The sequence below is a fragment of the Lates calcarifer genome, linkage group LG12 (assembly GCF_001640805.2).
Source record: "Lates calcarifer isolate ASB-BC8 linkage group LG12, TLL_Latcal_v3, whole genome shotgun sequence".
Taxonomy (NCBI): Eukaryota; Metazoa; Chordata; class Actinopteri; family Centropomidae; genus Lates; species Lates calcarifer.
The window spans coordinates 22,927,689-22,943,791 of record NC_066844.1 but is presented as its reverse complement, the minus strand read 5'-3'; the positions used below and the strand labels follow the sequence as shown (position 1 = coordinate 22,943,791).

The window sequence follows — 16,103 nt, the reverse complement described above, 5'->3', positions numbered from 1 at the left end:
ATATAATGGAAGAAAATAAAATATCCCTGACCAACTTTGAAGGATTCAGTTTTTAATCCAAGTTTTAGCATCAAAACTTAACCACATGTACACAAATACCAGTCTTTGTATTTCCAAGCAATCACTGCACTGCAACGGCAGGAAGAAAGCTCAGAGATTCATGATATGAAATTACAACATGTACATCACTACTGATGTGCATTTTTAAATGTGCGAACTCATCCAAGCAGAGGAACAGAATTAGAGACAATATAATGAGTCACTCCTATCTTTCTGTCCTTTCACAGAACAGGAGGAACAATGAAGTCAGATTTAATTAAACTGCCTTCATGCTGAGGAAAACATCAATCATTTGCATCAGACCAGACCGAATCCTCAGTCCATTTCCACTGTAACAGGGAGCCCAATTTCGAGATCCCGTGACTCTGAGTTTTGCAGTTCTCGGCGAATCTCTGCAGAGATCTGAGGGTGTGTTTGTATCTTTAACAGCTCCAGCAGAGCGGTCTTCTGCTCGGAGGCCAGGTCAGCCTTGTAGCGCTGAGCCAGCGTGAGTAAACTCTGATGCCACAGCACAGGAAGCATGCGTTTTTCATTGCGGAAGGACAGGAAGTGGGCCACCAAGGCATCTAGGACACGGAAAGGCAGGGCGTATTTCTTGTCAAGCAAGAGACGCAGGAAAATGCTGTTGGCGCCGTTATACTCCATCTCTGCCAACTTCAGCATCGCGGCACTGAAAGACAAAGACCACACATGTTATACAACTTTCCAAATTACGCAACCTTGACTTTGCTTTAATGCCACACAATATGAAGCTTTCAAGGACAACTGGTTGAATCCTACATCTGACACTACAACACTGACATGCATCTGTCTGCTGGTGTGTGTCAGTGAAAGCAAACCGTACCTGGAGTGGAGCACAGGAATTGAACACTTTGTGAGTATGCTCCCGATGATGATGGCCTCCCTGAGAGTACATGTCCCAGACTCACACAGAGGAATCAGTATACCTGAGTGACATGGATGGTTGAGATGGAAAAGATTCCTGTGTTAATGACGTACAAGTTCACATTAATGGACAACCAAAGACAGACACATGATTGAAAGAGCAGGCTGTGTTGGTGTTAAAATTATTGTGTCTTGGCAATGTAACACTACATCCATTATATACAGGTTTAATTACCTGGAACACCAGATTTCAGTCAGATACTGTACAGTGGACCTTCCCACTCATGATTATGACGTAATTGCTAATGTGAATGCAGCAAGTGGTAATTACTGACAACACCACATGTGCAGTTTGTAATGCAGATCACACGTTTGTAGATACCCCTGGTTATGTCACTAGAGGGATTTCCTCAGATTTGACAAAGCTCCCCTCTGAGCCACAGCGCACATAATACAACTGTTTTCACCAAAGTAGTACTCCCTGAATTCCCTAATTACTCCCAAGTACAGCTAAGTACTCCCTAATTTGACTGATCTGTAAAACTGGTACAGTGCCACTCTAATATAAACATTCACTGTTACTTAATTATCATACCAACATTGCAGCAGGCTACACTTTCTTAAAAGAATACAGTTAAGAGGTGACAATAAAAACAGTTTCATTAAGTGAAACAAACTCTAATTTTGATTTTACTGCCAACAGTTTAGCCAACATTTCCATAAGTGAAATAATACAACACTGTGCATATGCTTTTCATTTTTGCACAAAAAACTTCAAGCTTCATCAGAGTTGATGGAGAAGATTTTTTGTGCTGACTAATGCATTACAAAGCCTGTAGTGCGTGTGTATTATGAAACATAATTAACTGTTACTTCATCAAATTCATTTATCAAATATCTATTTAATTTTCTGTAAATCAAATTAACCTCTATAAAATAAAAACAATAGTGGAAATGCTTACCCCTAGTGGTCAGTTAGCTTTCTCATTCATACACACAGTAAAGTGTATTTGTGAACAACACTGCCACCTAGTGGTGTTATCCCTCACTGGTGGTTTTCAGAATATGGGTCACTGTATGTTTGAGGAAAATAGTCCCATCAAACTGGGACAATTTGTGAACACGCAGGACTGACAGGATTAAATAAAGGGGAAAAAAAGATCCTCAACAATCATTGGCCGAAACAAATTCTGGATATATGAAGGATAATATGACCCAATTAAATTTGGAGTGTATTAATTACTGTGCTACCAGAACCAATGGTGTTATTTACCCCGTGGACTTCACCTAATCCTCTGTCGGCGTCCCGAGTATACAGTTTCTAAATTTAGTGCTGAAATTAGAAACACAACATGTCCCAGAAAGCCTGTGTTTTCTTCTTATGTCAAATCCTCTTATTCATTCCCTATCCCTAATTTGTATTTTTAAGGGTCGAGTGTGACTGGAGCTCAGCCCAACTTTAACTGGGCCTTTAATGAAACAATAACTAATGAGTCCTGCCATGAGGGTTACTGTCCACAAGCCTTTTGACTACTAATTTATTTTCAACAGCACTGAGGATGTTAAGAAGGAGATAACTGGTGGTACCATCAGGCTTTCAAGAAGACAAAAACACTGCAAAAGAAAGCTGCTGACAAATGCACACGGATGCAGGGCTCAAACATGTAAGAAAAAACGGCTTGGTTAAACGGCTTTTCTGTCTCACCTTTAAACCACGCTCCTGGTTTGAACAAGGCCTTCTTCAAGGCACTGTAGAGATGAAAGTTGAGTCGCTTGTACTCTGCGATATCATCTCGTACTCTGGGCAGCAACACCAAATTGTAAAATCTCTGGGCCATTCGCTCTTTCAGATTAGAAGAGAAGATTCTATAATAAAAGCACAGAAAGCATATTTCATCGTTCTAAGCCGATGATAATTTTGTCTGTTTGTTTAAAGTAATACTCTAAGCAGGGGCTCACCTTGTTGCTTGGTACATGGCAGCTGCAGTCCAGGTCTCAGGCTCAGTTAAATACAGAACTTGCTCCCAGTTTGCAAGTGCCGGGATTATTTTAAAAGCCTTTGGCAATTTACCGCTGCGATATTTTGACAGAACCTGAAAAAAAAAAACAAAAAAAAAAACAGAAATGACAATTTAACTCTTCACATTCATACTCTGGCACTAGAGACTATAAAAATAGACATCGTTTCATTACAAAACCTCTTTAAGAAACAGGCAGTGGTCACTGGTTTGTGCAAAATAATGCTACCTAATAGTATCTCAAAGTTGAGATAAGATCCTGTGACTGTGAAGGTCAAAGCACATTGTTCAACTATTTTATGACTACTATGTACCCTGTATAAAAGTATCTGATTGAGTATCCACTTATTTACACAGGCTTTTTCCTTTAATTCATTTATCTGTACATATATTCATGTGTGGTGCGTTGGATTGTGCATGTAAAAGTCTGCATTTTCAGACAGCTTACCTTATTGACACCTTTGTACACTTCTATTATCCTCGGGTCCAGTTGGGGCATTGGACATCCTGACACCTCCGACATCACCGTTCCTACCTCAGTCTGCTTCTCTGTGATCTTCTCCATGATGATATCAGCTAAGGTTCGTCTACAGGAGCCACAGAGGGAAAACACAGCGGAGCATGTAAAGAAAAATCTGAGCTCATAGTTTGTGTCATTTAAGTTCACAGTTTCTTCTGAAATAAAGTCAGGATTATGTTGTGTCTTGCCTCATTGGCGGGTTCTTATTCATGAACATCTCAATAGCCTTCTCGTCATCAGGATCGACAACGATCTCAGTGTCAAACTCGCCATCACCACCAGCACCTGCCTCTCCCAGCGTGGGCCACTCCTCATCTGAGTCTGCATCCTGAGAGTCAGGGCCTAACATTTCATTTCAAGACAAAGATGGTCAGTTGCACAGTCTCAATCACAATGTGCTGTTTAAGATATACACCTTACAGTTGAGTGTAGATTTTGCCAAGCAAACTTGTAAATCCTTTTTTGTGAGTTTCCCTTTGTGGACAAGGGCATTGTTCTGATGAAACAGGAGGAGACCTCCCTCAACCTGCTAAGTGATGTTTGAAATATGCCATACTCAAGCACAATAACACCTTGAAAAACAGCCCCAGACCAAAAATCCACAAAAGCAAGCATGGAACGAAAATGTCCATATACTTTTGACCATAGCCCAGCTTTAAGCTACTTACAAGTGTGTTACGTTAGCCATGAACTAATTCGTGTGTCCCAACAAGGACCTCGAACTAGCCCTGCCACACCAGACTCCATTCACATATCTGTTAAATTTAGTGCATTTCACATAACATTTTAAAGCACATGTGACATTTAAAAAAGCTTTTTGTGTGGTTGTACTTGCCAAGAACTGTGACAGGTGTTTTCTTCTTCTCTGGTGCCAGGCCATATTCAGTCTGAAGCTCCTCTTGTTGAATTCGGGCCTGTTGAAGGATTTTCCTCGACAGACGCTCGTCTACGTACTTGTCTTCATTCTCCGCCCGGCTGTCCCTGGTCTTCACCCGGCCTCGGGCTCGCACCGTGTCCGCCTGCAGGATCTGGTCAGCCAGCCCCACCGCTCCCACGCTCTTCTCTCCTCCTCCTCCTTTAGATTTTTTCACTTTCGGCATCTCTGAACTTTGACAGCTACAATATCTGTAGTATTTGGTTGCAGGTACTAACTAAAGTCTAAAACGAACAAGCACTGTAAACAGTCACTTGCTCAACACGTGCAAATGGCCACAGCAGGGGGAAGTGACGTAAATTACGTAACGAAGAGACGTCTTTAACCTGGCAAAAATATAGAGTTAGCTATTTTTGTTGGTATTCAATTATTTTATTATCGAGAAAATATCAATACATACAGCAGCATGGATAGTCCACAATGTCTCTTGGCTGTTTATAAATATTAAATTTCTTAATTTAACTTCACCGGAAGACAAATCTTGTAACCCGGAAGTACTCAACAGAAAGACTCGACTGCAACTGGAGGCAAAACATCAATGGGAGTCACTTGGTGAGATGATTACTTTATATTTTTTCATATACATTTCAATTTTTAAAACCCTAATAATAAAATTTACATACCGCCTCATCTTCAGCCACTGTTTATATGTTTTTGTTACTTTGAATTTGTTACTTGATTGATTCACACGAAGCTCTGCAAAACCGGCTGCAGCACTGATTATATATGACCATAGTAACTGAAGAAACAAGATGACACATTAGGCTGTTGTTTTCTGGGGTTAATTTTCTGCCCCTGCAGTGTGTGCCAGGTGCCTGTGGCGGAGGGGAAGAGTGTCCAGCAGACAGTGGACATCCTGCACAAGAAGCTGGAGCAGCTGGGTGCCGTGAAGCAGGGCAGCTTCTGTGTAGACTGTGAGACATACCATGCCACAGGAAATGTCAGCGGTAATATTTACTTGTCTGTTCTGTATTTTAGCATCGGCTTTGGTCATAAATATGTAAACAGAATATCTAAGAACACATGGGAACAGGATAGTATAGTAGCATTACTCTCACTATATGTAAAAAGAGGAAAAGATGGGCAAGTTTAATAGTCAGTTAATAATTTAAGTCATTTAGCAAACAAAAATAACAGATATTTGTTGCTGCCAGCTTCCAAAATGTGTGAATATGATGCGTTTCTCTATTTTATATCACTGTAAATTGAAAAACATTGGGTTTTGAACAAAAGAAGCAATTTAAATTCTTCACTTAGTGTATTGGGAAGTTGTAATGGGCCCATTACACTATTAAAAAATATTTTCTAGAGTAACAGGTAATTGGTAATCAAGAAGAAAATCAAATGATTTAGCTGCAGCCTTAGTCACAGTAAAATTTTGTTGAACGTGGATTTCACTCAGTGGTGTTATTGTGGTAGCTGGTCTACCCTCATAGACGACTGTGGTATAATCCACATGCAGCTGGCAGTTTTGTTGTAGTAAAATATCTTACAAAGAGGAAATACCCAGCAAAGAGACAGAACTGTACTTAAATACAGTACTTGAGTAAATAAACAGTTAGTCTGTCTGTTACAGGTCAGCCCTCCAAGCTCTTATATGTGATGCACAACTCTGAAACTCCCCTGAGCTGCCTGGCCCTTTTTGAAGGTGGACCCTGCCTCATAGCTGATGCTAACTTTGATGTCCTCATGGTGAAGCTAAAAAGCCACTTCCAGAACGCCAAAGGCCACAAGGTGGAGTGTCGAGGTTCAAGATACCGCTACTGTGACTTCCTGATAAAAGTCGGCACAGTGACAATGAGCTCCAGTGCCAGAGGGATATCAGTGGAGGTATGTGCTCCTGGTTTCATCCTGACAGTGAAAGTGGAGATGTTACCATTTTTCCACTGCATTAACTCTTGGTGTGTCTCCTCAGGTGGAGTACTGTCCCTGTGTGGTCCCAGGGGACTGCTGGAATCTCATGAAAGAGTTCATGCAGTCCTTTCTTGGCCCCAGCGTCCCTGAACTGCCGTCTGTGTTTGCTGCCAAGCCTGAAGGACTCTTTGCTCCGGCAGACAGCGTTGACACCATGACTCAGTACCTGGAGTTGTTTAACAAGCTTCGTAAGCTGCAACTCCCTGGAAGTAACGTGCGTTGAACTGTCAGTGGGAATGGAGAGATTTATTTTTTTTATGTTTGTATTGATATCGCTTTAATTCTGGTCCTATGGATCAGCATGGTATCTGGGCATTTTTGAAAGCCTGGGGTTTTATTTCCACTTCTAGAGCCTCAACATTGTAATGCACCTCCCTGTTTGATGAAAACACCTTGTATTAAAGAGACCAAGTGGAGAACAGCAGCCACAATCTCTGTGTTTCTATTTCCTGTGATAATCTGTACAGAATCACACTGTACACACATGTACTTCAAATGTCCTCTTGGTGGGGTTATAACCTTTTCAAGAGATGTTACACAAGGTCCTTTCTCAGCCGACAATAAAATTACATGTAATTGATTGTTTTTGTTTTTGTTTATCTCATTAGATTTCCTGTAACAGGTGGTGGCTAAAGGCTTATGTTTAATTAGTTAATTAGTTTTACACAGGAACAACATTATTGAAGGGGCTGTCTGTGCATCTGTGCAGAGAGCAGTGATCACAGTTCACTGATGCTACAGTTTCTGTAGGCTCTCATTGTAGCTATTCAGTGTAGGTAACATGGATTAGGTATCCCAATACCACAGCAGATGTTTTTACTTGTCAGAATAGGAAAAACATGGGTGTTACATGGGATGATGAAAAAGACTTATGATAAAAGCTGATTTTTTTTGTCCTGTTCCCACCCACACAGTTCAGATAAGTTGTCTAAAAAGGCAAAATAATACCTTAATAATAATTATTGAGAATCAGAAAGGGGCCATCGCACTACATAATAAATACTTTAACTTTTAGGACTTTTATTGTAACAGAGTACGCCTGCATTGTAACATTGCTGTTTTTATTTCAAAAGGATCTGAACATTTTACTGTGAGAAACATCTATCAGAAAGAGCTTGAGAGGATTTATAGGGATTTAAAGCATGAATAGATAATTAAATAAATTTTAAAAAACTGGTAGAGACATATGCAAGAGAAGATGTGATGGTACATCTACAGAAACTGAATAATAAATCTGATTTATACAGCTACAGTACTTAAAAAGGGGAAGGATGAGAGTCTAATAACTTTACGTATTCACTGCATATTTTTTTTCCAAACAGCAGCCTTGTGATAGATTAATACTTGGCACCAGTTTCACCCTGTGATTACTGAATCACAGTATTTGAAGTAATAGAGGCTTCAAGGCTAGATTTCTAAAACAAGTACCCTCCACAATAACAGCTTGAACACCAGAAACAACCAATACTGTGCTTAAAAGTCTCACATCCTCAAATGCATTTTATCAGATTATCACTAACCAGCTGGCCCCTCGGTGAGCGAGGGGCTTTCAGGGACAGTGGGTCGGAGGCTCTGGGGCAGCTGTCCTCTTTGCCCCAGTCTGCACCCCAGCCTCGGTTACTGTTCCATGTGGCCTCGGTGGGAGGACGGTCGGACGGTCCATCCTGCTGCCTGTTGTTCAGCCACTCCGCCAATGAGAGCCCGGCTGCCGCTCAGTCCCAGTCCAATGAGAGCAGCGGGGTCTGGGCTCGGATCGGGAGTTGGGTTGTTCAATCTGCGAGGAGGACAACAACCAGCTCTGAGTGTACCGGATGGATGGATGGATGTTGGCGATGGTAATGTTACCCAGCTTTTCCATTATCAGATGTTACAAATGTATAAACGGACGCAGATAGGGCCCCGCGTTAACGTGACGTTACACTTCATTAACCGGCTTTCTGCGGTGAATGTCACCGGGGGAGTTTTTAAACGATTAACGGCGCAGTTCGCTAGCGAGCGAAGCCGTGCATCGTTAGTTAACGTTAGCGACCGACAACAACCGTTAGGTTAACTTCGATTGTCCTCAGCAAACGCGTTAGCCGTGTGGCTAACGTTAGCCGCCGTGGCAAGCTAACAACATAAACGTGCCAAGAGAACCATCTGTGTGCAATAAAGTACGTTATTCGTCGAGGGACGGCGAAAGGCTGGGCAACGCCGACCCTGTGCCGAGCCGCTGGAGCTAGCGGTTAGCGGCGTTAGCTAACTTATTGCCTGCTGGGCTGTTTCAGACCAACAAAGTTGTTGGATGTTCCTGGAGAGTGGCTCTCTGACTGGTCTTTGTTCTGGCTGAACATGGTGATGGTGGAGTAGCTTAGCATGGCGATAAGAGGCAACCAGTCTGAGCCAGACAGCAGGCTTTAAAACACGGACACACAGACAGTGGGGATATTTTAAAATTTGTGTCAGACGCGTTAATAGACAGTTAACATGCAGCGTCAATAGCACAACATAACACACTACGATTTGGGTATGCAACCCACTAGAAACCAGTTGCACCGACTTTCAAGTTAATGGTGTCTTTTCGTTCAAATTTTAGTTTTAAAAGTAGTAGATTATTTACACAAAGAGAAAAACAAAAAGCAAGACAGAGTGTGTAGTACAGCGCTGGTGCTGGTGGTGTAGACAATTACATGGATTAACCATATCATTTAAATGGACACAGCCATTCCCCTTCATGTCAACATTTCTGCCTCCATGTTTGGCTGTTTGAGAACTTTCATATTATCTCTGAGGAAATTAACGCCCCATATTTTGTTTCAATGCGAAGGAAATATTTTGAATAAACAACACCAGCCCACAGCTGAAATTTTGCTTATTTTCTAAGGAAAGTGTGCACCACAATAACCACACTGTGTTTGATTTGAACTCCAGCAGTTGCTAATTCTTTACTATTATTTATCCTAGCAAATGTCACATCAAGTTTATTTGTGAAAGCCAATATTACATCAAATGGTGGTGTGCCACACGCCTCAAGCTCTTTGTGAAGCCAAGGAAAAACCTCTAAACTCATTATGGTGCTGTATGAAACTCTCTCGCTCTGTGTATATCTAGAATCAAAAACAAAATCTTAAATTAAACATCCCGTTTGGAAGTTTGGCCACCACACTCAGGTTTCAGGGCCTAGAACAGTTTTTAATAAACTATTATTATTAAAGGTTTGAGAATATTAGGTTTCCAAAACAGAAATTTCACATTAGGAAGTACCTTTTTAAAGTGTGTGATTTGGAAAACAACTTCTTTGATTATAAACCTGTCAGTAAAAAAGAAAAGAGTTCTGATGCTTCATTAATTCGATTTTATCCTGGTGTTGCAGAATGTTCCTGTTGGTGCTGGTGGTGACCGTGGTCATGGGTGATCGAGCTGAACGTTGCTGTTGAGTTCTCTGCAGATGTTGTGATGTACTGTCCCAAACCTGATCAAGCAAACTACATTAACAGTAAGTACACCTTTTAATTTTCTGACACTTTTTGCACAGCCCAGTTTATTAATTAGAATAATTCAGACTGATACTAGTGTACACTATGATAAGCATTGATCTTAATCTCTCTTCACTTTTTCTCTGTAACTCTCACCTCAGAATGAGTTGCTGCTTGGCTACAGGACGTGTGTCCTATCACTGAGGCCACATGTGTATCTGGAGAGATGGATCGTTGTAAGCACGTGGGACGCCTTCGTCTGGGCCACGATCACTCCATCCTCAATCCCCAAAAATGGCACTGTGTGGACTGCAGCACCACCGATTCAGTGTGGGCCTGCCTCAAGTGCTCCCACGTGGCCTGTGGACGTTTCATGGAGGAGCACTCGCTCAAACACTTTCAGGAGTCACACCACCCACTGGCTATGGAGGTGCGTGAGCTGGATGTCTTCTGCTTCGCCTGTGGAGACTATGTACTCAATGACAATGCAGAGGGAGACCTCAAACTCCTCAGAGGGGCGCTCTCTACTGTTCGGAGCCCAGGTAGACGCTCGCTACGTTCCTCGACTGGGGGGGAATGCACCCCTTGGGTTGGGGAAGGTGGGCCGCAGCCTGCCATGCAGCTGGCCTTGCGTCACAGGAGGAAAGCGCTCCTAGGGAAGATGTTTCAGACGTGGATCGGCAAACATCAGGAGCTGCAGAATCAACGCAAGGAGAAACTCGAGGAAGCTAGAAGACAAAAGAAAGAGGTAAAAAGGAGACTCATGGAAGAGCTTGGCAATGTACCTCCCAGAAAGAGTGCTAGGCTTCTTACTCAGGCGCCACGTTCAACGATCACACTCATTCCTCGCAAATTTCGCGACCCTCCAGAACGCCTACCTCCTCCTCCCAAGAAGCCTTCCCTTCTAACCTTGTCCCGTAAGGCTCCTCAGAATGGCAGAGCTGCCAAACTGAGGAGATACTACTCCACACATGCGGTGACCCGTCGGAGACCCGCTCCAGGTGTCACTGGTCTGCGCAACTTGGGGAACACATGCTACATGAACTCAATATTGCAAGTGCTGAGCCACCTGCAGAAATTCAGGGAGTGTTTTCTCACTTTGGACCTGTGTGAGACTGAGGAGCTGCTGGCCAAGACCAATCACTCCCAGGGGATGAAGGGGGTAACAGGAGGTGTAGTCAGCAGTGGTAACACAGCGCTGTCAGGATGCCCTCTGGGACGCATGGGGAAGGCAGGCAGTTGGAATCTGCCCGTGGGCAAAAAAGAAAGCGCTCTGCCTTCCCCACAGGCCGCGGAGCTGGTCCAGCCCAAGGAGCCTCGGTGCTCCACCCGCCAGCAGATGTCTCTGTGCCATGAGTTGCATACACTTTTCAGGGTCATGTGGTCAGGCCGGTGGTCTTTGGTTTCTCCCTTCGCCATGCTGCACTCTGTGTGGAACCTCATCCCAGCTTTCCGAGGATATGACCAGCAGGACGCCCAGGAGTTCCTGTGTGAGCTGCTGGACAAGGTGCAGCAGGAGCTGGACACAGAGGGGTCCAAACGCAGGATAGTTATCCCCATCACAAAGAGGAAACTATCCAAACAAGTGCTAAAGGTCCTTAACACCATTTTTCATGGGCAGCTACTCAGCCAGGTGAGAGTCCCAACATGACAGAAGTGCACTGATATGACGATTTAATTGAATGATTGTCTTATGATTATCAACTGCACATTGATTTTGTAGCACATCAGATATTCTAATACTGGGATATTTTCTGTCTTTATAGTTTATTGTCTTTATAAATTCATTTAATTTCTAAAATGACTCAGACTTTGTGTCATCAACAAACATCACAACTACTCACCTCCTCGCCTGATTTTCTTCTCCTCTCCCTGTGTGTGTTTTAGGTGACGTGTCTGTCCTGTAAGCACAAGTCGAACACAGTTGAGCCATTCTGGGATCTGTCTTTGGAGTTTCCAGAGCGGTACCACAGCGTAGACAAAGGCTCAGGCTCTACAGCTTACCAGCGCAGCTGCACCCTCACTGAGATGCTGTCCAAGTTTACAGAGATGGAGGCTCTTGAAGGCAGCATCTACGCCTGCAACCACTGCAACAGTTAGTACAATGTTTCCTGCAACACAAAGACACCACGCTCTGGTCTGTTAGGATTTCCCATTTCAAATCCAGTTTTCAAGAATCCAAATTAAAAACTTTAATTTGATTCTTGAAACTGGATTCTGCATTTTGACACCTCATTCAGTGTTTACTGAGCAGCTGTGCCTCCAGCATTAGGCAACCATTCCTCTTCTCCTTTCATCTCTTCAGCCAGTGAACAAGCAGCAACGGAGGACAATCACTTGTTGATGTAGGAAGTGTTCGCCCACTTGTAGAAAGCCTTGGATTTGGAATCCTCGTTGAGAGCTTTGAATGTCTTGAAAACAAAGCCGGCAGCCTTGATGAAAGCCGCTGAAATGTGTCTTTACCTGTTTGCAAAGCCTGATAAGTTTTAAGAAAGTGTGTCTCCTCTGAACTAGAGCAAAGCCTCACATCAGTAATATGCGTTTGGATTCTTCTGTGGATTAACTTATCATCTTATTGTTTCATGGCAGAAAGAAGACGGAAATCATCCCACAAACCCATAGTTCTGTCAGAGGCACGTAAGCAGCTTCTGATCTACCGCTTACCTCAGGTTCTACGGCTGCACCTCAAACGCTTCAGGCAAGTTTCTCGACTGTTTTTAAAAGAATAATGTTTACTTCTAATTAAAACAGTTTGAGAACCCTAGTGTTGTTTATTCTTGTTTCCTTCAGCTGACATCAGAGTTTTATAGTGCATGAGACTTTATTTTTATCAAGAAGCTTATGAATCACTGTGACACTAACTAGTCCCTGTTGTACGGCAGATGGTCGGGGCGGAACCATAGGGAGAAAATCGGCGTCCATGTGGCCTTTGACCAGGTTCTGAACATCAAACCATACTGCTGCACAGGCTCAGGTCACTCTGTCCACAGAGGAGGCTACACCTACGATCTGTCTGCTGTAGTTATGCATCACGGCAAAGGCTTCGGCTCAGGGCACTACACCGCATACTGCTACAATACAGAAGGAGGTGAGGAAGAAGCCGGACTTGGTCAACATCAACGCATGACGTCCTGATATTCTGCTGCTTTTTTAAACCTGGTTTGTCGTCTTCTCCCTCTTCTTCAGGTTTCTGGGTCCACTGTAATGACTCTGAGATGAAGGTTTGCAGTGTGGAGGAAGTGTGCAACACTCAGGCCTATATTCTCTTCTATACCCAGAGGTCTGCCTAGGTACCTCTCGCTGTGATGTCGTCCTGCACGTGGTAACTTAGGGCTGCATTTATGAAAACGTTCTCTGATGTTTTCCCAGATGTCATTAAACAATCACTTTAAAAATGATTTACTAAAAAAAGATAGCAATGAGGGCAGTAGGACAGCCACAATCATGAGTCAAGGTGAAAATTTTAGCAGCATAATCTAGATGAGAAAGATGAAAACAATGGTTATACATACTGTAATTTTACAATTACAAATAGTGGGTTTGCATTTGCTACTAGAAAGGTTTGGATTATGTTTGATTTAAACAAAAGAAAATAAAATAAATCAAAAACCTTTTCATAAATGAGGCCACAGGTTTCTCCACCTGTGGGACCAGCATATTGGTTTACGGCCTGAAGACTGTGGGAGCAGGTCCACCTCTGTCCTGCTGAACACCAAGTTGTGTGTCCGTGTTTTTAAAAACAATCAGGCTCATGTCTGTTGAGTCTGGGAACAACCAGGCGCTCTCCTGAAACAGCATTTTACATTCAGAGGCAACACGGACTCTGGAGTTTGGGGCATTCTCTCACAATAATGTTGACAGTGTGCGTTTTATATGTGACTGTACATTTGATCTTGATGCACTAAAACATTATGGGAGGTACAACTTTCAACATCATTGCATAGAGTCACTTGAATGAAAGGGGTCTGGAGATGGAAGAGGCTGAAGTCTAGACTCTGTGTTGCCTCCTGTTCAACTTTTTTAATTATTGTGAAATGTCAGTTACGGAAACTTTTAATACTCATCGTGTCATTTGTATTTCACCACGTCCTCTCCTCAATTGTACTGCTGTGACTGGATACTGTGTCTTAGGCTCAAGGCCTTGGAGTGCGCCCTCAGTGAACAGGAATCTTTTTTTTTCTGTTTTAGTTTGTTTTGTAGTCATTCTATGTTTCACTTCCGCGAAAAGAAGCAAAAAGCATGAGTTTCAGACTCAGATTGAAGATGAGCGATGGAAAGCTGCACTTTTGAGGAGGGGCTATTACTGTTGGTCCTATCTTTGTGATTGTTCATCTTTTAGCTCCTGTAATGTCTTTAAATGGCAGCTTCCCCTGCGGTTTTAACGGTTAGACTAGTCTGAGCCCAGGTCGGAGACACTGCACCTGTGTTTTAGCTGCAGGAGATGGGAAACGAGCGAAAAGGGCAGACTGTGATAGAAGAATGTGTTTGTGGGAGACATGGGGGAAAGGGGGGGGTTACCCATTTTGAGTTGAGCACCTGAAAGCAATATATTGTACATCTTGCATCTTGACAGGAAATTAAGATAAAATCAGGAATTCTTCTGCTTGTTATACAATGTTTTTTTCTACTCTGCTGTTTCTATCAAGGTCTTTAGAATTTGCTAGGTAATCAAGAAAAGAACTATTGTGTTTGATACGAGTCAAATGCAAATTACATTTGTGAACTCTGTAAAAGTTGGAACAATCTAATGACGATGAATGTCTTACTTTTTAGTGGTCAGGTGTGGCCATGCCACTGGCTCTGATCCCCTTGAGTTCTGTCTTGTACTGTAAGAATACCTGTCATAAATGTAATGGTCATATGGGTTTTGCCTGACAGTAATTATTAAAAAGACAAAACAAATTTGAAACATTTGTTAGTGTCGTGTCCAGTTCAGAGTGAGTGGTTTCTCTGACACATGAAAGGTTATTTGAAAGAAGATATATTCATACAGGTTATGAGCATTTTATATATATATAGCCTCAGTTATTTAGCCGTCACGTTGCCTGCTGTGTTAACAACACTAAAGGCTACATGCGTGTTCTGTGTGTATAAATGGAGTCAGGAAGAATGTGTTAGCAATCATCTTTTCACACATTTAGCATCATAACTGAGACAGATACAAAAAAGTAGGGCTGGAATAATCCACAGGATTAGCAGATGGATGCACAGCTGATCCGAGGCCTCACATTAATTCTGCTTCTCTAATGCTTTCTTCAAGATTTGAAACCTAGAATAAATATAATCTGGTCTAGACAAAGATGCTGCTGATGAGGGGGCATTAAATGTAAATAATCTCAGGATTATTTCTCTTCTCTGCTGTGAACTGGTCTCCTATCTCCATTCTCACTGTTTTTCACATCAGTGAACATAAACCACAATGTATTGATTTTAAGACTTCAGTCACCTCTGTTTGCCTATTATTGGCTTTAAAGCAAGACTATGTAACTTTTTGGAGATAAAACAACACCTTATTTTTCTTATAACTGAAATGTTGCCCCTTTAAATAATCTAAACACTCTGGTGTGACTATGATCAGTAGTTTATTGTGGCTAATCTTAGCCAAAGTTAGCAAACATTTTGTTATATATAACATCAGTTTTCTGACTTTGTGACTCTTCTCTGCTGGAGAGTCAAGCTTAGTATTTCATCTAAATGCTAAACAGCGGGTTAGCATTTCCCAGTATGGTTATCTGCAGCTGTAGGCTGATGTTTAGCAATTTAGCAAAAAAGAGCATTTCAGTTTCTGAGCTGCTGATGACACTCTGTTAAATCTGCAGTGTCGTGGAGATTCATGTGCTTACTTTACATTACACATTAGTTATTTTATTTCTTTTATAGTATGAGGTGAATATGCAATTTCAGATTTTAAACTATTATTATTATTTCAGCACCACTTTCTAATATAACACGCTTTATAGGAGTTGTAGCCAAAGGTTTTATTAATGGTAAATAAATCCTTTACTTTTACTACTATATTATAAAGCAGCAATAATTAATAATGTGTATGTATGTATGTTCCTAGTTGCTAAAATTCTTGTGATTAGCGTTTATTCTTTATTTGGTAATACTGCAGCTATAGATGTGGTTGAACCAGTAATAAATGCTTATTAAGTTGCTATTAAATTATTTTAGTCCAGATACACTGCAGCCCCTTTAAAAAGTGCCCATATGGACCAATAAGTCAATGGATTTTTCACAGCCTGGCAACTCAAAAGTCGCTCTTATTAATAGCTTATAAATAGTCTTTATAGCTTAAGTGGACACTTATTAACTAT

General features: G+C 42.0%; 3 protein-coding genes across 3 annotated transcripts; 2 read left to right on the top strand and 1 right to left on the bottom strand.

The window, feature by feature from the left end:
• Positions 1-35: 35 nt before the first annotated feature.
• On the bottom strand, positions 36-4,723 carry bysl (bystin-like). Its single transcript, XM_018681361.2, has 7 exons — positions 4,319-4,723; positions 3,672-3,825; positions 3,412-3,550; positions 2,905-3,038; positions 2,651-2,811; positions 905-1,007; positions 36-730 (listed from the first exon to the last, which is right to left on the bottom strand). The coding sequence occupies exons 1-7, from the start codon at positions 4,581-4,583 to the stop codon at positions 376-378; spliced, it is 1,311 nt and encodes a 436-aa protein (XP_018536877.1). The 5' UTR covers positions 4,584-4,723; the 3' UTR covers positions 36-375.
• Positions 4,724-4,886: 163 nt separating this feature from the next.
• med20 (mediator complex subunit 20) lies at positions 4,887-6,912 on the top strand. Its single transcript, XM_018681363.2, has 4 exons — positions 4,887-4,969; positions 5,219-5,364; positions 5,994-6,247; positions 6,333-6,912. The coding sequence occupies exons 1-4, from the start codon at positions 4,956-4,958 to the stop codon at positions 6,552-6,554; spliced, it is 636 nt and encodes a 211-aa protein (XP_018536879.1). The 5' UTR covers positions 4,887-4,955; the 3' UTR covers positions 6,555-6,912.
• Positions 6,913-7,334: 422 nt separating this feature from the next.
• On the top strand, positions 7,335-14,700 carry usp49 (ubiquitin specific peptidase 49). Its single transcript, XM_018681358.2, has 7 exons — positions 7,335-8,166; positions 9,684-9,806; positions 9,948-11,419; positions 11,674-11,881; positions 12,376-12,484; positions 12,669-12,874; positions 12,973-14,700. Exons 3-7 carry the CDS (start codon positions 10,013-10,015, stop codon positions 13,074-13,076), a joined length of 2,034 nt encoding a protein of 677 aa, XP_018536874.1. The 5' UTR covers positions 7,335-8,166; positions 9,684-9,806; positions 9,948-10,012; the 3' UTR covers positions 13,077-14,700.
• The last annotated feature ends 1,403 nt before the right edge of the window (positions 14,701-16,103 follow it).